The 22,979-nt window shown below is 47.4% G+C and overlaps 3 protein-coding genes across 3 annotated transcripts; 1 reads left to right on the forward strand and 2 right to left on the reverse strand.

The window, feature by feature from the left end:
* Positions 1-948: 948 nt before the first annotated feature.
* Positions 949-12,265, reverse strand: Rnf187 (ring finger protein 187). The gene is made up of 5 exons (XM_021175920.1): positions 12,260-12,265; positions 6,722-7,276; positions 5,473-5,565; positions 2,686-2,910; positions 949-2,071 (listed from the first exon to the last, which is right to left on the reverse strand). The coding sequence occupies exons 1-5, from the start codon at positions 12,263-12,265 to the stop codon at positions 2,069-2,071; spliced, it is 882 nt and encodes a 293-aa protein (XP_021031579.1). The 3' UTR covers positions 949-2,068.
* A 4,992-nt stretch (positions 12,266-17,257) lies between these two features.
* LOC110305686 (histone H2B type 3-A) lies at positions 17,258-17,878 on the forward strand. Its single transcript, XM_021177752.2, has one exon. It carries the CDS (start codon positions 17,284-17,286, stop codon positions 17,662-17,664), a length of 381 nt encoding a protein of 126 aa, XP_021033411.1. The 5' UTR covers positions 17,258-17,283; the 3' UTR covers positions 17,665-17,878.
* A 4,457-nt stretch (positions 17,879-22,335) lies between these two features.
* Positions 22,336-22,843, reverse strand: LOC110306127 (histone H2B type 3-B). Its single transcript, XM_021178329.2, has one exon. It carries the CDS (start codon positions 22,763-22,765, stop codon positions 22,385-22,387), a length of 381 nt encoding a protein of 126 aa, XP_021033988.1. The 5' UTR covers positions 22,766-22,843; the 3' UTR covers positions 22,336-22,384.
* Between the last annotated feature and the right edge of the window lie 136 nt (positions 22,844-22,979).

The raw sequence follows: 22,979 nt of genomic DNA on the forward strand, positions 1-22,979 counted from the left end.
GTCTTGGGTCACTGTGCCTCTAAGTTTGCCAGGCTCAGAGAGCTGACATTCACCCAGCAATGAAGGGGAGGAGCAGAGCATGTCATCTTGGGGAGTGTGCCTTTAGGTTTCTGCTATCATCGTGAAATCCCTCCTCCAAATGCTAGCAGTAGAAAGGTGAGATCTTAAGAAATGACTGGGTAAAAAGGGTAGAGCTTCATGTGGGGTGGGGGGTGACTGAGAAGTGTCCTGTGCAGCAGCCATTTAGGGTGCTGTTGACAGCACGTGTGAAGTGCAGGCTACTAACTGGCAGCAGAGCTGTGGTGTAAACTTGAGGCACTTTACATATCCAGTCTGCTGAGTCTCAGATCCGTGTTCATTGGGGGTGGAGGTGTTTACTCAGACATGGCCATACCATTTTTGGGCCAATCTAAGCTCTGAGGGACAAACCTATTGCTTGTTTCTGAGCTACCACCAGGTGGCCAGTCCTAGACCTTCTCCACACCTGCTAGTCTATCAGTTTAATGTTCATTCTGGTCCCCAACAGAGACCACATTCTGTCATTGAGGAGCACACTACTCAGGGCTGCTCGCTCTCGCTGCCATCTACATGACTCAAGGATGCTACACCCTGGGCACCCAGTCATCCTGGCTATGAATGTGACCAGTCTGTTACCTTCCACCCTGGGTGCATCTGCGCAGCTGGTCAGCCCTCTGCAGACCCTGTCTGGTGGGCTAAGCCAGAGTCCTCTCACCATGATGTCTCCTCTTGGTCCTTCTATTCATCCATGGATCCTGCTTTCCAGATGCAACTCCCACAGCCAACACTGGGTTTGGGATGACACACACCCACACCCACACCCCAACCTGGAATATCTTAGTGACAGTCTGCTTATCTTGCTTTCAAAGGTATCAAAGTCCTTGGAACCTGGTCAGGGAGGGAGCAGCTGTGTAGACAGAGACCAGGAGGTATGGAAACAGAGAGGCTGGAGCCAACCACTTTATTCAGCACTGAAAACCCAGCCCACCTGCGAGTCAAGCTGGAGCCGGTCACTACATCCAAGGCTGGGGCCTTCTGGGGACAGAACATTGTTACCTGAAACCTAAATGCATCTATGTCTTTGGCCCCTGACCTGTGTCTGTCCACTCTGCCGGGTTTTGTTTCTTGGACTAGTTATCTACACACACGATGCTGCAGGCAACCACACTACCGCTACGTCACAAGTTTTGTGAAATTCACCTATTGGAGAAAATATGAGGTGAGCAAAAGCCAAAACTACAGCGAAGTGAAGCACCCGGCGGCCTGGGGATGCCACCCTGCTGCTCTTCTGCAGGGAAGGAGGTCCCTTCCATCAGAGGTGGGAAGGAGGAGGGAGCACTTTGGGGATGCCAGCGACACCCAAAGGGGCACAAGCTGGGAGGAAGAGAGGCTGGGAAGCGAAGCAGAAGGCCGCTCCCAGGACCTGGCACAGTGAGACCCAAAGTGAGGAAAGAGGTCCTCTGGTGGGTGAGGAATACTGCATTAACACTCAGGTCCCAGCCAAACCCCAGGGCCTCCTGCATCCCTATTCTCTGGCACTAACACACACAGGTTGACTAACTGGTGCGCCTCAGAACCTTGCTGAGGGATGTCTAGTGAGCCAACCCTGTCATGGGCACCAATGGGGAAGGTGCGAGGCTTGGTTCCTGGATACTAAAATGAATGCCACACTAAGCTGAGCCACGGCAAAACAAGAAGCAGGGGCTTCCGAGCTGCCAAGTGGTCCCAGGCAGGGCTGGCACACACTGGGAAAGGAATCCCAGGACTGGTAGGTCTCTATTTGGAACAGGTACAAGCCCGAGCATATTCATGCCCCAAAGAAAATGAAAAACACTGCTGAACAATGGAACTATGTGCATGGCCAGCGGGGCACCTCTGATGCTTCATCCCAGACTGTCAAGTGTTGATGGAGATGGGGATCTGTCCAGGATGAAGGGTGGTGCCAGGCAGAGAGGCCTGAGGGATGTAGGTAGGGGTGCTGCAGGCCAGCTGTGGAAGGTGGTTCCTTCTGCCTCGCGCTCCAGGGGGCCAGCCTGCTGGGCCAGCATCATCACTGCAGAGAAGGGACAAACAGACAAAGGGGAAAGACAGGGAGACAGAGAAAATGAAGGGAGATACACAGGTAGAGATAGTAAGACAGAGTGCTGCTATCCTGAGTACAAGGCACGCAGAGCCAAGGTGACTTGACCACCCACCTAAGAGGGGTCCAAAGCCTGTGTCTCTGAGGTTGTATAGGCCCCAAACGGCTGATGGGTATGTGGAAAGGGAATACCTCAGTTACAGGTGGCAGCCGATGCCCCATTACAAGCTCAGGCTGACTGCCAAGCAAGCTGCCTCTGGTGTTGGTCCAAGACTTGGGGCATGAGATGAGGATGAGGGAAGACAGGGGGGATGCCCTGGCTACTCCTGCTCACAGAGCCTAAGGTGGGGAAAACCCTCCCATGTGAGACCCTAGGCATCTCCTAGCTTCATCAGCTCTAAGATCCTTCCAACTACTTTTCCCAACCACCTACTTATTCTCTGATACTCAGACCTGAGCCACAACAGGGGCAAGGTGGGCTGTGGCTCGAACCTTGCCCGTAGGAGAGTCTCTCTTCCACCGTGGCTCCAAGTTGACCACAGAGATGTGCTGTGGAAAGAGGTGCTCACCCCCTGCCCAGGTGGTACCTGCAGAAGCATGCTAAGGCCCAGGTTGCGGTGCTTCTTCTCCAGCTCTGACACAGCCTGCAGCAGGGACCGGAAGCGATCTGCCGGGTCGGCCAGCTCATCATCCTCGGAAGCACCCTCATCCTTCTCAGCCTCTTGCAGAAAGTGTTCCTCCTCCTCCACGAAGAAGGCCCGAAGCTTCTTATAGTCGGTCAGGGCCTTCTTTCTTCGGTCCATAACATGCCCCTGCAGGGTGAGAGGGGGAAGGGACAACGGTCCACACTGGCCCATACCTGCTGCCAATGTGTCTAAAGAGAAGCCCCTCTACTCTGAAAGAAATTATGCTCTCAAAATAAGCTGGGTCTTTTGAATTAAACCTACTTTTAAAACTAAAATCACAGGTAAGAGAAGACTCTCCCTGTTTTCCAAAACAAGAAGTGAAATCTCCACATGAAAGATGCCCCTGACATCCCTTAGGGTGGTATTAGCTTGGTCCCACTGTCGTGATGTGCAGTTGGCAGGGCCTTGTAGCGTTCCATCACTCATGTGGGTGCATCCTCTAAAGGGATGGATGCTGGTCTCACAGGCCACCAGCTGGCTCCCAAGACAGCTAGCTGTTACAGAGGGAGCCATCTTGGGTGCATTCACTAGACACAGTAGGCAGAGCCTTCTGATCTTTGACCTTCAGCTACTAGAACTCATAACTTGCCTTCTTTACACAGTGCTCAGTCCTGGCTATTTTGTTACAGCAGCAGAACAAAGGCTACCTCTCTCCTCCTACACTGCGATTTCATCAAGGGCAGAAGTGGAGGTGGAGAAGATGCCACACAGACTTTGTTAGGATACTTTTCTTTTATGCTTCCCAAATGAATCACTTTTTTTCTTTTTTTGGTTTTTTGAGACAGGGTTTCTCTGTGTAGCCCTGGCTGTCCTGGAACTCACTCTGTAGACCAGGCTGGCATCAAACTCAGAAATCCTCCTGCCTCTGCCTCCCAAGTGCTAGGATTAAAGGTGTGCGCCACCACCACCCAGCCCAAATGAATCACTTTTTTCCAACCTGCTAGTTTCTGTCCAATGTTCTCAGTGTATTGTAAGATGTGACAGCTTCTTTGGGTCATTGCCTTGCGAGGACTCTCACACCATTAGAACTTCCATGAAGGCAATGTTTGGTCTCCCCTGCACTGTCCTTCATGACTGATTCCAGGAAATGCATCCCCAAGACACTAAAATGTACGGATGCTCAAGATCCTTCTATGAAACGGCACAGCATTAACACAGAGCCATCTGCATCCTTTCCTTCCCTGTGTTTCAGGTCATCTAACACAGAGCCATCCGCACCCCTCCCTGTGCTGCAGGTCCTCTCCACTGGATACAATTTACCTAACACAACATAAATTCCTTTGTAAAGAGCTGACTAGAAAGAAGTCTATGCACTAAGTGCATCCGTGTAACACCCACAGGCCTGCTGTCTGTCTGTGGTGCTTGCTTTGCACGATTACATTCAGAGCCTCTCACATGCTGGACAAGCATTGCACCAACCAGACACACTCTCATTTCTGATTACATTTCTCATCTGAAGACTGTTAAGGCCTTAGACATACAACCCACATATACAATGCTCAGCTTACGTGAAGGCCCCATTCACAGCTTCCCAAAGTCAATCTTGGGGACTAAAGTCCTGTCAGAACACATAGCTGCCTTAAAGCAGCCACTTTTCTACTATGACTTCTGATAAGCCTGAGAGCAAAACTCGGTCCTGCCACCCTCAGCAACACTTCTAGAGGCCTAACCTTGACAGCAGGACTGGAAACAGACACTCCTAACTGCACTCAGATCTTCGTCCTGGCCCTGGGTCACATAGCACAGAGGACACCCATGTTCCTGAAGGAAGAATGTTTTTGCTGAAAGGACATAAATGCCAGCCAGATAACGGCTGTCTGGCCAAGCTCCTCCCTGACTACAGGATCCATCTTCGTATTTAAATCTTCTAGAACCTATCCTTGGAATTGCTGTGGGCTTGTAGAAAACTAGGTGTCCTCAATGTCTTCCAATTTTTGTGAAAGGTAGAGCAGGTGCCTTCAGCCTTAAGGTGCAGACCATCTGAGGGCTTCAGGGTTTCTGTAGTCTACAAAAACACTTTGGTTTTATGTTTAAAAAAAAAAATGGGCAGGGAACTATAATGAACTTTAATATATAAAAGGAAAAGATTCCAGCGTTTAAACTAATGTGTGGTTTTGTTGACAAGTAACCTAAAAACAAAACAAACAAACAAACAGTAACATAATGTCATCTTGGTGTCTAGCTGCTAAGTACCAACTCTGTGTGTCCCCAAATCCTCTGTGTTGAAACCTCCAGGCAATGGTGTTAAGTGGTGGCCTTTGGGATGTGGTTAGTCCCACCAAAGAGACGTGGGATCAGTGCTCTAGTAAAAGGGACTCCCAAAGAGCTCCCTCCCCACTCTCCATGTGCCAACACAGTGAGAAAGGCCACCGGAAGCTAGCCCCAACTTGGGCTTGCCATGGCTTGCTTGTTGGACTTCCAGCCTCCAGGGCAATCATGTGTGTGGTTTTGTGTGGCAGCCAGAAAACAGGATGCTCCACTGGTGACAGCTGGGGTTGGTCAGAATCAAGAGTACTAGAAAGTGTCCTGTGTAGAAAAGGAACCTGAAGCTCACAAATCATCCTTATATAAAGCACACAGAGGAGAGGAGCCCTACGGACACTCAGCTCACCAAGTCCAGCCAGCCAAACTCCAGCAGCTCAGCTTGGCTGCCCTGCTAGCTGCCCATTTCCAGGAGAGCCCACTCACCTTCCACACAGCAGCCGCTGATTCTGCCTGACCGTGCAGGTCCCGGGCATCATTTAAGTCCTTCCTCATGATTTCCACAGAGCCCTTGTTCTCCTGGGAGAGAGAAGCTGGTTAGAGCCTGGGAAGAAGGATTTGGACACCCCGATCAGCAGCCTGGCGACTGGAAGTACTCGTCCAGTCTCTGCTGGAAAGCGGTTGTTTCTTAAAAGGGTCTCCTGTGCTTCTACCTCTTCAGAACTAGGTGTACAGCAGACAATTCAAGGTCAGCTGTGTGATTCCAGGATTTTAGGTAGGTCCCGTTTAGTTTCAGCTTGATTTAAGACAGTGACTTTCCTGACTTCTCTGTGGCCTGCTTGGTCTTTGTGGAGACTGCTGTCTTAGTAAGGGGACAACAAACCATAGGACAAACCCTAGCAGCATGTTCTGACAGAGTACCTACCTCAGTTTGGGACCTGGATGTAACCACCTGCCTCCACCTCAAAAGTGTTCTTCACAACCTATTCCAGAGACTCATGGTGCATCATTGCAGAACATAAGGATAACAGCACCCTCAAACACGCTAAGCTACGATTTTCTCCTGTCCGGCGGAGACCACTGCTTTCCTACCTGGCTATTCAGACATCTCTCTCTGGGTCAGGGATGATACTCTATCTAGATCCCTGCAACCCATCTTCACAGAGTCTAATGGTCGGTTCAGGTGCTACGTGCAATGACCAAGAGAGTATAGCAGAGAAGGTTCCTGAATGAGGTGGACCGACAGCCCCTCAGAGGGCTGCAAATGGTAACTGGTAGACCACAGACCACTCTCAGATCTCCATAAGCAAGTGGATGGGCGGGGCTTGCACCGATGAAGTCACACCCGGGTAGGAGGAAGAGGCCTTGAGGAATGGGATCGGGACTTGAGGGGAAATCGAGAAAAATAGAAGTCTTAAGGTTGTATAGAGATTAAGGTTGTATAGAGATAAGGCACAGCTAGGCCAGAGACCTGGGATGAAAGGGGGACGGAAGAGCATGCGCTAGAGATAATAGCTCGAGGGACATAGCAGGGTCCGGGAGACAGATAACAGAGATGAAGGAAGGCAGAATCACGGACTCCAGGATCCAAGAGCCTCTAGGCATGGCAGGGTCCCCGGGGAAGGGAGGGTGCCCATGGGATGCGGGAGAGGGAAGAGGAGGTCAGCACACTGATCGAGAGCCTGACTCTAGGTAAGCCACAAAGGTGGACAGTGTGCAGGGGCCCCTCGCGCACCTTGCCGCGCAGCGCCTTCCTCCAGCGCGGTTCCCACTCGGGCGGCTCCGGGCCAGCGGCCATGCGGCAGGCGGAGCACAGCGGATCCCCGTCGGCGCGGCAGAGCAGCTGCAGCGCGGCCTCGCTGGCAGGGCCATCGCGCGCCGGCGCCGCGGCCGCCTCCTCGAGCGCCAGGAGGCGGCGGCTGAGCGGAGGGCGGCTGGGCTCTACGGCGCGCTGCCAGCAGTCATCGGCACACTCCGGGCACGGGAAGGGCCCGTCCTCCTCGGCCCAGAAGCGCACCACGCACGCCCGGCAGAAACGGTGACCGCAGTCGGCGCGCACCGGTTCGCGGGGCGCGCGCTGACACAGGGCGCAGATGGCATCAGCGGGGCCCGCGGGGAGCGCCAGGGCTGCGGGCGGCGGCGCCGACGAGGGCGCGGGCGGAGAGGGCGCAGAAGGGCCGAGGACCGGCCGGGGAGCAAGGCCGACGAGCCTCAGCCTACGACTCAGACCCAGACTGCGCCAACGCCGGGCACGCGCGCGCGCGGGGCGGGGTCCTGGCTGCCGTGCGCTCTGACGTCCAGGTCCTGGCAGCTGCGCATTCCTCCATTCAGGTCCTGGCAGCTGTGCGCTCTCATTTCAGGTTCTGGAAGTCGCTCATCGCCCTGCCCATGATTGAGCTGCTGAGCTCTATTCCACCCTGGTTCCTGTAGCGGCTCACGACCTTTGTCCTGATGGTGTCAGTCGCGGGCTCCAAACCCAGATCCTCACAAAGATACTCCCTGTGTCCTGTAAGATTACTCATCCTGCAGGGTACTGCCCCAACATCATGAATAATTGCCCATCTCCCACAGATGATTTGGGTGGTGGTCTGTCAGGAAAGACTTTTCCAGGGTGACTTATCTTTATACCTTCAGCCCTGAAGCAGGATAAAACTGGTTAGGTAGGCAGATGCCTGTGTAGTCAACCAGGAGTGTGACCAAATTAAGATAGTGACATAAAATGAAGTCAGGGAGGCTCACTGTGCACACAGAACAGCAGCAGGTTTTGCAGGAAAGCACTCTAAAGAATATTGTGTTAATACAGGTGTAGTCAGCTATCCACAATGTGTGACTCTTCAGACTGAGATTGCGGATATAACTGTAAATGTGACTGTGGTGTTTGGAATATGCTTGGCCCAGGAAGTGGCACTATTAGGAGGTGTGGTCTTGTTAGAGGAAGTGTGTCACTGTGGCCGTGGGCTTTGAGACCTTACTCTTAGCTGCGGGAGACAGTCTTTTGGCTGCCTTGGATCAGGATGTAGAACTCTCAGCTCCTTCTCCAGAGCCTTGTCTGCCTGGACGCTGTCATGCTTCCTGCCTTGATAATGGACTGAACCTCTAAACATGTAAGCCAACCCCAGTTAAATGTCCTTTATAAGAGTTACATTGGTCATGGTGTCTCTTCACAGTAATGAAACCCTAACTAAGACAGTGATGTTGCCATTTATATGCTCCAAACACTATGACAGCAGCCACATCTGTACTAAAGCTATACAGCCCTTTTCTGGTCATTATTTCCTAGACAATAGAATGAAGATTTGCACAGTATTCACTTCCTGTTAAGTATCATAAGTCATCTAAGAAAAAAATATTAAATAGGAAGATGCATGTAAATATTTTGATGTTTTAGCTGGGTATAATGATACATGCTTTTAATCACAGCACTCAGGAATTAGAGCTGGCAGATCTCAGTGAGTTCCAGGCCAGTTTGTCTACACAGTGAGTTTCAGGCCAGCCAGAGCTATATAGTAAGACTCTGTCTCAAAAATAAATAAATAAAAGTGTGTGTCTGTGTCTGTGAGTGAAAGAGAATTGTGTGTGTGTGTGTGAGAGAGAGAGAGAGAGAGAGAGGGAGAGAGAGAGAGAGAGAGAGAGAGAGAGAGAGAGAGAGAGATGTGATATGTGTAAGAGAAACATTTTATCTGAGGGATTGGAGTGTCCTTAAAATGTGGTATCCTTGGGGGTTTAGAGCCAACCTCTTCAACAGATATAGAATTTATGTATATATTAATTAATTAAAATTAATTAAATTAAAAAATCAGTTGTACTTAGGCACTTTCACACTCATCTACCAGGCCATAGCCAGATCCAACATGGTTCTCAAATTGTTACTGAGGTCTGGGGCTAAAACCCAGGGCATTATGCATCCTAGGCAATGGCTGTACTTGTAATCCCAGCAATTGGGAGATGGAGGCAGGGAAATCGAGTTCAAGGCCAGTTTGAGCTACAAGACAAGACCTTGGCTTAAAAGAAAAACCAAACCAAATAAAGATAACAACAAAAGCCATAGCATGGATGGGAAGCAAGGAGGAAGGACACATGGGAAGACATACGATGTAACCTGGAAGGAGACCCAGAGCATGGGCATCCCCGACACCTCCTACAGTCATGGCCAAGGCATACCTGACAGTGCACTCTGCTGACGCCACGTTACGTGGGAAGAGATGCAGAGCAGCGGGAATGGCTGAGCTTTAAGATTAGTTACCCTTATCAGAATTCGGGGATCAAATGAAGGGCCTTGCATCTACTGGGGAAAACCTCCCCTACTGAGATACATCCATAGCCTATGAGCTGCCTTTAATATTTGATTCTATGGATAAACATTGAAAAACATCTTATCCTTTTGAGTTAAAAAAAATTCAGCAATTCTCTGAGAATTCCATACCCACTTGAGGGTGTGTGTTACTGTCTTCTACATAAGACTCTCTCTTCCTCTTTTTAAATTGATTACATTTTGAGATATTTATTTCTATGTTATGTGAATGAGTATTTTGCCTGCAGGCGTGCATGCACAGCAGATGAATACATAGTACCCAGAGAGGCCAGAGGAAGGTGTCAGAACTGGACTGATAGACAGTTGTGGGCTGCCATGTGAGTGCTGGGAATTGACCTCAGGTCCTCTGCAGCAAAGTCAAGTGCTCTTAACCACTGAGTCATCTCTTCAGCATCCTCTTTCCTCTCTTACAGCCTGTGCTTAAGCTTATACTACAGCCTTTTCTTAAAAAAAAAAAAAAAGATTTAATTTGTGTTTGTGTGTATGTGTGTATGTCTGCATATGCCTATGGGTACCTGTGGAGGCCAGAAGAGGATATCAAATACCATGGAACCTGAGTTAAAGGACGCTGTGAGCCACTCAACGTGGGCACTGGAAATCCATAGGCACTGGAATCTCTCTTCTGAGAGAGCAACTTAAGTGCCGAACCATCTCTACAGACCCAAAACTGTTTAATAATAAAATATAAACTCCACTTCAAAGAACATTGCATCAAGCCAGTTACCTAATAACTATTACCTTTTAAATATTTTAGATGTGAAAATAAATACTCAGATGTTTAGAACTCATTAGATTATTTACGATCCTAAAAATCAAAAAGCCAGGTAGTAGTGGTACATGCCTTTGATCCCAGCGCTTGGGAGGCAGAACCAGGAGCGTTTCTGCAAGTTCGAGGACAGCCTGGTCTACTGAGTGAGTTCTAGGTTGGTCAGGGCTACAAAGAAACCTTGTCTCAAAAACCAAACCAAACCAAACCAAACAAATGAACAAAAATCCAAAAATTCAAATATACCTATGGTGTTCACAAATATAAGTCACCACCACCAACAGCAATAATAATGTGAAGAGTTGGCGTTATCCTATATCTTTCTGAAACAATCCCCTTAAGCTGATCAACGCACATGGGGGCTTTGTTTGTAAAGCCCTACATAGATGAATGACAGGAGACTAGACATGAATAAATTATAGGGCTCTGAAATAAATGAGTGATTGACTATCAAGTGGATAGATGTAGAGCCCTGATATTGATGATGAACAGGGCAGTGAAGTGAAGGGATCAGGTCCGGCCTGGATGACAGAAAGGGGATTGAAGTGCCTGGAAATAAGGAAGAGGATGAATGACAGGGACCTATCTATCCATTTACCTTATAATTAGAATAAAAGTAATTGGTCTGATACAATTTTCTGTATTTGTGATGGTAACCCCCTCCCCCCCAAAAAGGGAGATTTTGTAAAGAACAGTATTTAGAAAGGGCATCATGTCAGGAGAGGAACACAAGCCACTGTAAACAGGGGGGCTGAGGCAAGTACATTTGAGAAGCAGGGGAGAGCATCACATGAGATGCTCCAAAACAAGGCTCTGTGGCCACGAGAGAGCTGTGGGCAATCTCCCTGTAGTATCCTATGTATATGGTGGCAGTACCCTCTGAGCCTCTGAGATTGTCTTCATTGGGCATGCCTGCTTTACAATTACATATTTTTGGTTAGTGCTGGCCAAAACATTGTATGACTTCCTGGGAAGAGGTGAGGACATGCCTATTTGTCCAGATAGGGCACTGCTATGTCAAAGAAATAATTCCACCAAGTTCAATACGTTTATTGGGATTACTGACATGACATGGGAAGGGGTTATGTATGGGATCATGCGTGAATTAACAGTAATATTATTAAAAAGTTCTATGTCCTGGGAGATAGCTCAGGAAGACTGCACCCCATGGTTCCCACCTCCAGTATGGTTCTCACCTATACTCCAGTAGGAACCCCCAAGACCATTGCAGCAGGGATGTAGGTACCTCCTCTTACTATGAATGAATATTAGCAGCCTCACTACTGTTATTATAAACCTATATGTCATTTATTCTTCAGGTCACTACAGCATCTCTGTTATGTGATGGCAGATGGTCTTGTCAGGCCCAGAGGAAGTCACTTCACTACAGCAAAGAGAGGCTCCATTTTTGTTTCTGACAGCTTTCACAGTGGTATTGATTAGTCTCCTGCTCTGTTGCCATCACCATACCTGAATTTAAATAAATAAATACACAACATATATACATACATATATAATATATACATATATGTAATTATGATTAAGGTAGGGGTGTGTGTGTGTGTGTGTGTGTGTGTGTGTGTGTGTGTGTGTGTGTGTGTGTGTGTGTGTGTGTGTGTGTATTACGATAAGGGACAAAGCCCAAGTGAGAAGCAACAAAGCCTCTTGACTGCAGGATAGGACAAGGAATACTTGGTGTCCTGTGCACAGCAGGGCCCTATCAGGTGGAGAGAAACGGTGGTTAGGACTGTAAGGAGACTACCAGAAAGATGGAGACTCCAGGAGCAGGTGGGGCTTTGTCAATGGTTTTCTGCAGCTGTGACCAAAGACTGCATAGTTTATACGTATAGAGAAGCTCATCTGGGCTCCTAAAGCTGGTAAATTCAAAGCTGAGGGGCTGCATCTTGCTGTGGGGATTCTGCAGAGCATTCAGAGCATCCCAAGGCGAGACAGAGCCAGCGCTAGCCAGTTATAACAAGAAAGGCTCCAGTGGTAACCCACAAATTCATTCTTCCAAAAGTGGATTAATCCAGTCCAGAGGCCTGGGATGATTTCAGCGCCTTGCTTTCAGCCTAAGAGCGGCTTCACCAGCTGCTCCAGCACTTCCCTAAGTTGTCTTTTATCCTATCGCTTGGCAGAGGCCATCAGTTTTGTTCCCTGGTGAGGAATTTGTTGTATTTCATGAGCGTTCATACCGTCATGTTCTCTCTTGTCCCTAGAAACCACAGTGATTTCCTTGGATATGTATGCCCTGCGGGGTGGGACAGGAAACCCTGGGGCGGGGCAGGCTCTGGGATCTCCTGGGGCAGGCCTGGGATGGGACCTCATCTTGCTTAAGGCTGCAGTCATTCCTGATTCTCTCCCTTTACCCCACTCCCAGTAGCCCTCCCTCTAGAGCCACCGTGACTCCTTTGCCCCTCCTCCACCCCCCAGGCCCACCCTACACCCCACCCCCTGTAAATTCTATGTCTCTTGAGAAGGTACATATTCTCATAAATTCTAAGTCGGATTGAGTGTGGAGTTTTTCATCTTCTCTGGATAGTGCTCAAAAGCCGCTGGATCCCCTTCAGCAGCTCCTAAGACTTTTTTTTTACTGTGCTGAGTGGGAAGAAGCATGAATTATCTAAGGGCAAGAGGAGGAGGTGATCACTTGCATGGGAGAAAATGTCACCAGAGCCTGTGGGGCTGGTGCACAGAGACACCAAACTTCGGATGCATGCAGAGCTTTCCCCAAGCTGATGCATGGGTTGAGAAATTTTACCTTAACAGCTCATTGTCATTTGCCACTCTTGCTGATGTAAAAAAGACATGGTCACAGAAGTCTCTTCTGCAAACACAGGCGAGAGGAACAAGCCAGCTTCACATCCCTATTCATGGGTATGATCAGCTAGAGCCCTTGGTTGTCCAATCAGAGAAAACAGTACCCCGAACTGAGGGACTGTCCAGCAGCCCAGCCCCACGCCACACCAGAGATGTCCCTAGAGGAAAGGCTACAGTGTAGTGGTGGGCAGGCCTTTGTCCAAAGGATGCCAGCTGGAAACTGCAGAGGACAAAGGACCATGAACCCTGGTTCCTACTTTTATGAGAGGAGAGGATGCAAGCTCTTCACAAACGATGCCTGCTACCTACTCCCATAGCTCCAAAGTCAAAGGTGCAATGGCGCAGGTAAGCCTCTAAACATGCTCTCCACGTTCTGCAACCCTTTATCCCACTGGGGTCTGGATGCCAAGTGTTACTTCTGCTCCGTCAGCCTCCTTCGGGGACCCTACCCCTCCCAAGGGTGTATGTCATACATCAGCCATGATAGTGTGTCACTTTTATTAATTGTGGAAATTTTAAAAAGAACCCAGCTTCAAGGTTGGGCGAGAGCCTGCTCATAGAAGAAAAGACTGTATGCAGAGCAGAACCAAAAAAAAAATATCCCGCATATCAAGGTGCTTATTAATGCCAAAGAAACTCATTCCACGTGTGGACCAACAGCCAACAGCGCCAGGCACTCGGCTTTAGAACCAATAAAGAAAAAAAAAAAAAGTTTCAATATCCCCTTCTAAAGTTACTGCCGACCCCAAGTGTATCTGCCTTTAGTGGCTGACGTGGAAGCCATTTCTCCTTAGCTTTTCCCTTTTCATTTTCCTCTCTTAATTTTTCAAAGTTACATTTGATTCATGTTGTATGGCTTTATTGGTGTCCAGAGGACGACGTTTAGGAATCCCTTCTCCCCTTCCACTATGTGGACACTAGCATTGGACTCTAGCCTCCAGGGCGTGACACTTGGTACCTTTACACCCACTGAGCTAGCTCTGGTGGCCTTCTATTCTCATTTTCTTATCTTCCTCTCTCCTGGATTCTCCTTCCTTCCTTCCTTCTCTTTACCAACTCTTTCTCCTCTCCTCCTTTCTTTCTCACAAGCAAAATTCTACAGTTTGCCAGTGTGTCACCTGTGACCCAACATGTTGGTCCAATAACAACAGGAGTTCTCCAGACCAACGATACTGCTTTATCAATAACGGGATGCTGCCATCGGAGAGCCAAGTGCTGCAGTGGGAACTCGTGTCCCAAAGTGAGCGATGGACGGCACATTCAAAGAAGCTGGAGCAAGGAAATAGTTTGTTGTTTGTTTATTTGTGTGCTTGCTTGCTTGCTTTGAAAGACACAAATGAGGAGGAATATGCAAGATACTTTAAAACAATAATCTTCAGCCAAATGACCAATGGCAAAAGTGACACCAGTTTGGGATTGGACAGGCACTTGTTGGCAAGGTTTTCATGTAGAAGTAATATGAGTGTGTGTGTGTGTTGCTGGGGCCTGAGGCATATTAATACGAAGCTCAAATTGTATTTAACTGACCTATGGCTCAGTCCCTTCGAAGCATTCTTTAAGGTTTCTGTATGTCCTGTGAAAGCTCGTCGTTCTGGAGTCTTTTGTGACTGATACTATTTGGTTTATGAGTGAGTTAGCCCTTCCTTCACAACCTCTCTGCTTCACTTCTCCACACCTTCCTCCTGTGAAGAAGGACGGGAAGCGGGAAGTTATTGTGACTCTGACAGCTTTTATACTTTATACAATTCCAGATCCACTGAGTATGGATTTTTTTTTAACCATGTTAAATGACCTGTAAAATAGGACATCTTTATTCAGGATCACCCCATCCCCATAGGTGAGTCACCACTGCAGTGTGGCCTTGGAGTGAGGGAGTGAGACAGGGTTTTGTCCACTTTGAACACAGTGTGGACACACAATAACACACTGCCGAGGTGGGTAGAAAGTGACTTAGATGTCTATGTCACTTCAAGGGACACTTCATGCAGTTGTACTTATTATCAAGTTTTGTTTCATATTATTTTCACTTGTTAAATAGCCTTTAAAACATCATTTAATGAGCCAGGTGAGGCTAGCTGTTATCTCAACCACTGGAGAAGGAAGCAAGACTATGGATCAGAAATGCAAGGCTGGATGAGCTACCAGAGGCCCTGCCTTTTTTCATGGTTTTGTTTCTTTTGGTTTGGTTTTTTTGGTTTTTTGAGACGGGTTTATTGGTGTAGCACCAGCTGTCCTGGAACTCGCTCTGTAGACCAGATTGGCCTCAAACTCAGATCGACCTGCATCTGCCTCCTAAGTGCTGGGATTAAATACATGTGCCAGCACTGCCCAGTCAAGACTTTAACAGTATTAGAATCAAACTGCATTGTAAAAATGAGCCTCAGTTGATTCTACTGTATATCTTTCATGGTTGAGCTTCGTCTCTTTTTATATATATATTTTTAACACATACTATTTATGAAACTGAATGCTCACTTTCGCTTGCAAGCATGGTTGTTGCTTGGGGAGACTACAACAGTGGGGTTTCTGGCATAGCTTAGAGAACCTTGGTATATTTTTCCAGATTTCCTCAGCGTTTTTTCAGTGTAGGGCAGTGTTTTTGCGTGCACTAGGCTGCTCAGGCCACTACGATTTTAGTAGGTGAGACATTTGCCGTTGTTTAAATGAGCATCTCTTTTATGTCAGTTTGATAGCAGTGCTATTTTTTCAAATTTCCCTTTCCTATTCATATTCTTAAACAATTTGTAAATTTTCTCTTATTTATAGATATTTCTAACATTAACCTTTTGGCTCTCAGTAGTTGCAAATTTTAGCCCCAGGTTTCTTTACATTAAGTGTATAGGAGGGTTGTCCAGCGCGCGCACCCCCCCCCACACACACACCCCTAAATTTTTTTCCCTAAGTGATTTTTCTCTATTTGCTTGCTTGCTTGTTCTTGTTTGTGTTTTTCAAGACAGGGTATCCCTGGATGTCCTGGAACTCCTTCTGTAGACCAGGCTGGCCTCGAACTCTGAGACCTGCCTGCATCTGCACCCTCCATGCCCCCGTGTTGGGATTAAAGGTGTGGGCCACCATTGCCAGGCTCTACATCGTTTTGTTTTTTTTTGTTTTTACAGTGTTGCTTTGAAAGCATTTTCTCTTGCTGATAACCAGGAGTATGTTGTTGACAAATGAATTCATGATTCTGAGCATTAAGACATTCGAGGCACCAGCAGCCAGCTGAATAGGCTTCCAGGTTTGTTCTTTCACCAAGCATTGGCTGTGCATCTGCCAAGTGCCAAATTATCTTTCACCCCGCAGACACCTGAGCGACAGCCACATCTCTATGTGGGAGATTATAATTCTCTCTGTATTTCGGTGAGAGATTAAAAAAAATGCGTGTCGACGTGAATAGAGCTCATAGAAATTATGCACAAGTATGCGCAGGGCACCTTGCCAGCCTCTTCACTTACATGAACTCACAGTATCTAACAGGCATTACATCATATGAAGAAATGGCGATGCAAAGGACGTAGATTGCCTATCCCAGGTATAGCAGTTAACTGACCTTCAGACCAGGATTTGTCAATCAGTAATATTCAGATCCTCACTCAGCGTATATCTTTAAGGTAGGACATTAACAGTTTGCTTTTATAAAGCCAGCTCTCCAAGTGATGCTGAAATGTGAGCCATGAGAACATACAGCATTTTTTATTTTCTCTCAGTACCGTGCGGGGGCAGGGCAGGGCGGAGGGATGGTGTGCGTGAGCGCGCGCGCGAGAAATAGAGCGCATCGTAACCTCCCTAACCTGCAGCGTCCTGTAATTATGGTACCCTTGCTTCAGCTCCAGACGTGATGGGCGTCCCAAGTATCATACCTTTCTCCAAATGAAAGTCTACCCAGTCACACACTTCCAGTGAAACAACCTTAGTTTGCTTTCAGATTTCCCAATTAACTGTTGGAATTTGGTCATAAATCCTTATAAAAATGATGGAGACTGACTAGAAACAAATGGAAGTCGGAAGCTGTCATTTCCTCCTCTAAGCAGGCAACAAGCTTCTCTCCCTCATTAGCTGAGGGTGAGAAAGAAATGGCTGGCGATTTAGCTCAGCAAGGATCAGACCCAGCCGCATTGTTCCTTCACAGCCAGATGCACAGTCGGCGAAGACGCTAAATCGTACCCGTTGAAACAAAGGGTTCAGACAAAGATAAGACACCTGAGCTTCCTCTGCCAATACACTTTTGGATTGGTTGGGATACTGTCCAATAGGAAAGAAGAAGCGGGGTAACCTAGTTACAACATTTTATATTTGTCCAATCAGATAAAAGCACTTTGGAGCCTTCATTTAAATATAAAGATGACAAATAACCCTGCCTTCACCGTTTGCCTGTTCGTCTGGGTGCAGCCAGTGCAGCAGGATGCCGGAGCCTTCCCGCTCCACTCCCGCCCCGAAGAAAGGCTCCAAGAAAGCCATCACCAAGGCGCAGAAAAAGGATGGCAAGAAACGCAAACGGGGCCGCAAGGAGAGCTACTCCATCTACGTGTACAAGGTGCTGAAGCAGGTGCATCCGGACACCGGCATCTCGTCCAAGGCCATGGGCATCATGAACTCGTTCGTCAATGACATCTTCGAGCGCATCGCCAGCGAGGCCTCCCGCCTGGCGCATTACAACAAGCGCTCGACCATCACGTCCCGCGAGGTGCAGACGGCCGTGCGCCTGCTGCTGCCCGGGGAGCTGGCCAAGCATGCCGTGTCCGAGGGCACCAAGGCAGTCACCAAATACACCAGCTCCAAGTGAGGCGCGGCGAGAGCGCCCCCAACCCAAAGGCTCTTTTCAGAGCCACCTTCCGAGCTCAAAAAAGGAGCGTGCTACCTGAATAAGATTGTCATTCACTTGATGAACATTGGGGGGTTGGGGGGGAGGAGGGAGGGGTTGTACTGGACCTTGGGATCCTGAGATAATACCTCTTGTTCATAATGGTATTAATAAATTTGGTTCAATTTTGGCCACAGAGAGCGTAGTTTAATAGATGGCTCCTGGGGAAATTTGGTATGGATTGCGCGGTGGGAGGGGGGCTGTGTCAGCAACAAGATTTCTCTCCATTCCCCTCCCCCTGCAGAGTGCTGTGTGAGGCTCAGAGTGCTGCGCTCAGCGCTGCTGCTGTTGGAGCCATCTTGCTCTATCCCCTTGCCAGAATTAAAATCTTCTGGCCAGAAACAGTTTAAGCAGGTTTTCTACTGTATTCTGCTCAAAATGCCTAACAGTGGGCTGCACAGCTCCTGTTCTCCAACCTGATCTAACTAAGCAACAATCCCGCCGGTGAAGATTCTGGTATTTTATCCATAGACATTTAAACAATGAAAGGTCCTTTTGTTTCATCTCAATGTATGCGTATGTATGAGAGTATATGTCATATAAATGTGTATATATTAACAAAGCTCTAGTAAATGGTGAAACATCCTTTAAAATTAATTAGACCCCTTAAAATAACAAAAGCTACGTACGTTGTATTCAGTGTAGGTTGCATTAAATGAATGAGGCTTGCAAGAATAGTACAAACTATTCGTCCTCTAAAATTCAAAGATCAGTGGTTCTTCACTGCATGTCGGAGAAGCCCATCTTCCATGAACTCCTATTTGCCCCAGGTTCCGATTACATAGTGGTTTCACTGGTGAACAATGGCGGTCTTCCTCCTCACACCACCTCCAGCAACAGCCACTCACTTGTCAACATTTAACCTCTTCCTGTCTCATACACGACAGGCGAGTTTTTCTATTGGTAATTTCTTCTTAAAGAGACAGTTTTTCCCACTCGCTCAAAATTCTTGGTTGGTTCCCTAATAATTAGTAAATTGGTCCTGAACATGTAGTTGAGCGTGGGGAATAACCAGCTCATTGTTTCAGACTGTGTGCCTGCAAATCCCTCATCCCCTACCTCCCCCAACCTCACTAACACTAAGTTTTTCAGGCTCAGAGAACGAGCCATGTACATTGCCCTGATTCTTATGATTGTAGATTCTCATATATCTGTTGTACATTCCTGACATTCTCCAATTGTTCAGTTTCACCTGACCATTGCTTTTTTTTTTTTTTTTTCTCTTATAACATGAAGCCAGAGACATTGATTTTGTATACAGTTGCTCTCGGTTTTCTATATTATAAAATCTCAACAGCAGAGACAAATTTCTACATTTCTTCGTCTACTCCTTAATATTCACATTCTACAAAAGGACAGATCATGCCCCATTCTGAGCTGTGGCTGCCAAAGTAACACCTGGGCAGCTTCTTCAGAACACCTGGGCAGCTTCTTCAGAACTTCCAGCTTTTGTTAAAAAAAGGAAAAAAAAAAAAGAAAAGGAAAAAAATCCATTGCATTACCGACAACTATAAATGCGTTGCTAGAGAATTAATTATACTTGGAAATTGTGTGCTAGATTTGCTCATTGCTTTTTTTCCTCCCCTTGGCACTAAATAATGTTTAGGCTCATCTTTCGTCTGCAGGGAAAGGTTCTATTTTATTGAAACCCAGTACAGTATAACTGTAATGTACTGGGTCTCGATGAAGCAACTGTAAATACTCCTTTAGCATTGGATACTCAGGTCTGGAGAAATGTCTCTGGGGTTAAGAATATGTACTGCTATTGTAAAGGACCTTGGTTCAGTTCCTAGCATCCACCTGATGGCTTTACAACCACCAGTTACACTAGTTCCAAGGGATCTGACTCCTTCCTAAGAGCACCTCTTCTAACTTCTGCACAAATTCAGTGCACATAAACACAGGAAAAACCACTCATAGCTAAAATTAAAAAAAAAAAAAGAATAGTTGGCACCAGGGGCTGGCCATGCAGCTCTGTATGTAGTACCAAAAGCCCCAGAGGCCTTGACTGTCACTTGGCATCAGCGCAGAGGATCACATTCCGTCTTTTTGAGTGCAAATCCTGTTTGTTTTATTTGGTGACTGGGTCTCATTATGAAGCTCTGGATAGCCTGGAACCTGATATGCACTCTACACTGGCCTTGAGCACACAAAGATCCACCAGTTTCTTCTCCCAACTGCTGCCATTACAAGACTATGCCATGTCTGGCTTTCAAATCCTCTATTTTTGAGACCATTAAAAATACTGACAGTGGTGGTGGGTGCCTTTAATAACAGCACTCAGGAGGCAGAGAAGGGAGATCTCTGAACTCCACACCAGTCTGATCTACAGAGTGCAGTCGAGACAGAGACAGGCAGAGACGGAGAGACACAGAAAGAGACAGAATGTGAAAGACCTGTTGACAGGCCTCGCTTCTGATGCTTCTGATGGTCATCAGGATTCATGTTTTCCATCATAACTAAGGAGCAAATGTATTGGATGAGGCATTCATGACAAGATGCCCTTTACTATCGGCTTATTTCTATCCTCTTAAAAGAGGTCAAAGGAAAGTCATTTATGTGCCACAAACTGACTGTCTGTGCCCAGGAATGAATTTGAAATAATAATCTGGGCAGTCGGACAAGAGGGACTGAGCTGCATCTCAGTGGAGAACCTTGGCTAAGCCTAGAGGTCTGAGGTTCGAGTCTCGAGCCAACCCCTCCTGTCTTAGTCAGGGTTTCTATTCCTGCACAAACATCATGACCAACAAGCAAATTAGGGAGGAAAGGGTTTATTCAGCTTACACTTCCACATTGCTGTTCATCACTGAAAGAAGTTAGGACTGGAACTCAAGCTGGGCAGGAAGCAGGAGCTGATGCAGAGGCCATGGAGGGATGTTCTTTACTGGCTTGCTTCCCTTGGCTTGCTCAGCCTGCTCTCTTATAGAACCCAAGACTGCCAGCCCAGAGATGGTCCCACCCACAAGGGGCCTTGATCACTAATTGAGAAAATGCCTTACAGCTGGATCTCATGGAGGCATTTCCTTAACTGAAGCTCCTTTCTCTGTGATAACTCCAGCTGTGTCAAGTTGACACAAAACTAGCCAGTACACCTCCTCCCACGAAACCTAAGTGAAAGACTAGTTTCACTAATTACCAAAACTAAATGGTTCATGTTTTAACCGATTCTCCACTGTCCCTATGTCCATTTTTAAAAATACTGAGATAATTTAGTTGGCATGTTTAAATTTCAATAGACAATTCTGGAAGCAGCACATAGTTAATGCAATATACATGTAACTTGTTGGCAGAAGGAAAATAAGAAAGATATTTTCAAAGAGAGTAATATGAAATATCTTTTTAAGAATTATTTTGACCTGACTTTTGTTAAATTGATGAAGCAATAGGTATTTTCAAGAATGGTTTTAAAAAATGATTTTTAAAAAAATTCCTGCTTTGTCATTTGTATCTTTGCAGTTACTTGAACTTAGGATAAAAATACTTCAGATGCTAACTTTAAAACACATGACGTTATCAAAAACCCTTTTATGTGGACCAAGCTGGAAAGCAGAAGGTGGCCCAGCTACTGTAGGAAGTTCCAGCAGAGATAGCCTCCCTCCAAATGCCAAATGCATGAGTCCAGATTAGAGGGGCTCCCTTTGACAACTTGGTAAAAAAATAAAATGTACATAGTATTCCCTGCTGGTGACTATAGGATTCTCAATATGTCTCGTAACAACTCAAATAATTATCACGAATCCTCTTTTCATAAATAAAAGCCAAACCAAGGAAAGTGGTGATCTTTCCACAGGTAAGATTTCCTGCCCAAACGTTCTCGATAAAAATGACATTCTCCCCAGTGTAGGGGAATGCCAGGGCCAGGAAGCAGGCAGGAGTGGGTGGGTTGGTGAGCAGGCGAAGGGGGAGGAAATAGGGGGTTTTCGGAGGGGAAACCAGAAAAGGGGATAGCATTTGAAATGTAAACATCTAATAAAAAATTTTTTAAATGACATTCTCCAAATAAATGCCGAGTGTGGATTATTCTTTTACTAATACTTCACAGAAAACTACGCAGCTTTAGGGGAGCAACTCTTGCTCAAAACAACGGAACTCTTTCCCACCTCCCATCCCCTAAACACTGAAACTGCTGCTGGCAGCTCAGGCTAGTTACATCCTAGCTCCTGCACACAGGCATTGCGGTGTGCTACACCTCCCCGCGCCCCGTTTCCAGCATACTGCTAGTGCAGGGTTTATTGACATGATATAATGTCAGAATAGTTTTCAGGGGCTAAAGACGCCTCTCTATTCCAGAAAAGGATGGAAAAGGTGCTAAAGAAAACACAGATTCAGAGGCCACCAAGGGGGCCACATCCAGAATACCACCTCACTGTGACCTCACCCACCGAAACTTCAGGCTTGGGGAGAGGACTCACGCCCCTTGCCTGCTCCTGTGGCTGTCGTTCACACTCTACGCTTAGGAAGGGCAAAGCAGCCATACCGCCGCATTTCTCGCTCAAAAATCGGACTTGGCCGCACCCAGTGTCAGGGAACGCCTCAGGCGCGTGGCAATCGTCAGTGGCCCACACTGTGTTCAAGACCCTTTTAACGACTGTATGGGTGGCTCTGAAAAGAGCCTTTGAATTGAGGGCACCCTCGCCGCGCCTCACTTGGAGCTGGTGTATTTGGTGACTGCCTTGGTGCCCTCGGACACGGCATGCTTGGCCAGCTCCCCGGGCAGCAGCAGGCGCACGGCCGTCTGCACCTCGCGGGACGTGATGGTCGAGCGCTTGTTGTAATGCGCCAGGCGGGAGGCCTCGCTGGCGATGCGCTCGAAGATGTCATTGACGAACGAGTTCATGATGCCCATGGCCTTGGACGAGATGCCGGTGTCCGGATGCACCTGCTTCAGCACCTTGTACACGTAGATGGAGTAGCTCTCCTTGCGGCCCCGTTTGCGTTTCTTGCCATCCTTTTTCTGCGCCTTGGTGACCGCCTTTTTGGAGCCTTTTTTGGGGGCTGGAGCCGATTTGGATGGATCAGGCATAATGTCTAGTTGCACTACGGAAACGCGTACGCCCCTGTAGCAAGAATATTTGTATGCCTTGTATTCAAATGAAGGATCAGGCACCACTCCCTTTGATTGAATACAATTTTACATTACGTCATCTCGGGGTAAGGCATATGCAAATTAGGAAGGCTCCGCGTTCTTTTCTGATTGGTTCTTGTTGGCATCCAATAAGAAGGTGCAGTCTAGCCTC

The sequence above is a fragment of the Mus caroli genome, chromosome 11 (genome assembly GCF_900094665.2).
Source record: "Mus caroli chromosome 11, CAROLI_EIJ_v1.1, whole genome shotgun sequence".
In the NCBI taxonomy this organism is placed as follows: Eukaryota; Metazoa; Chordata; class Mammalia; order Rodentia; family Muridae; genus Mus; species Mus caroli.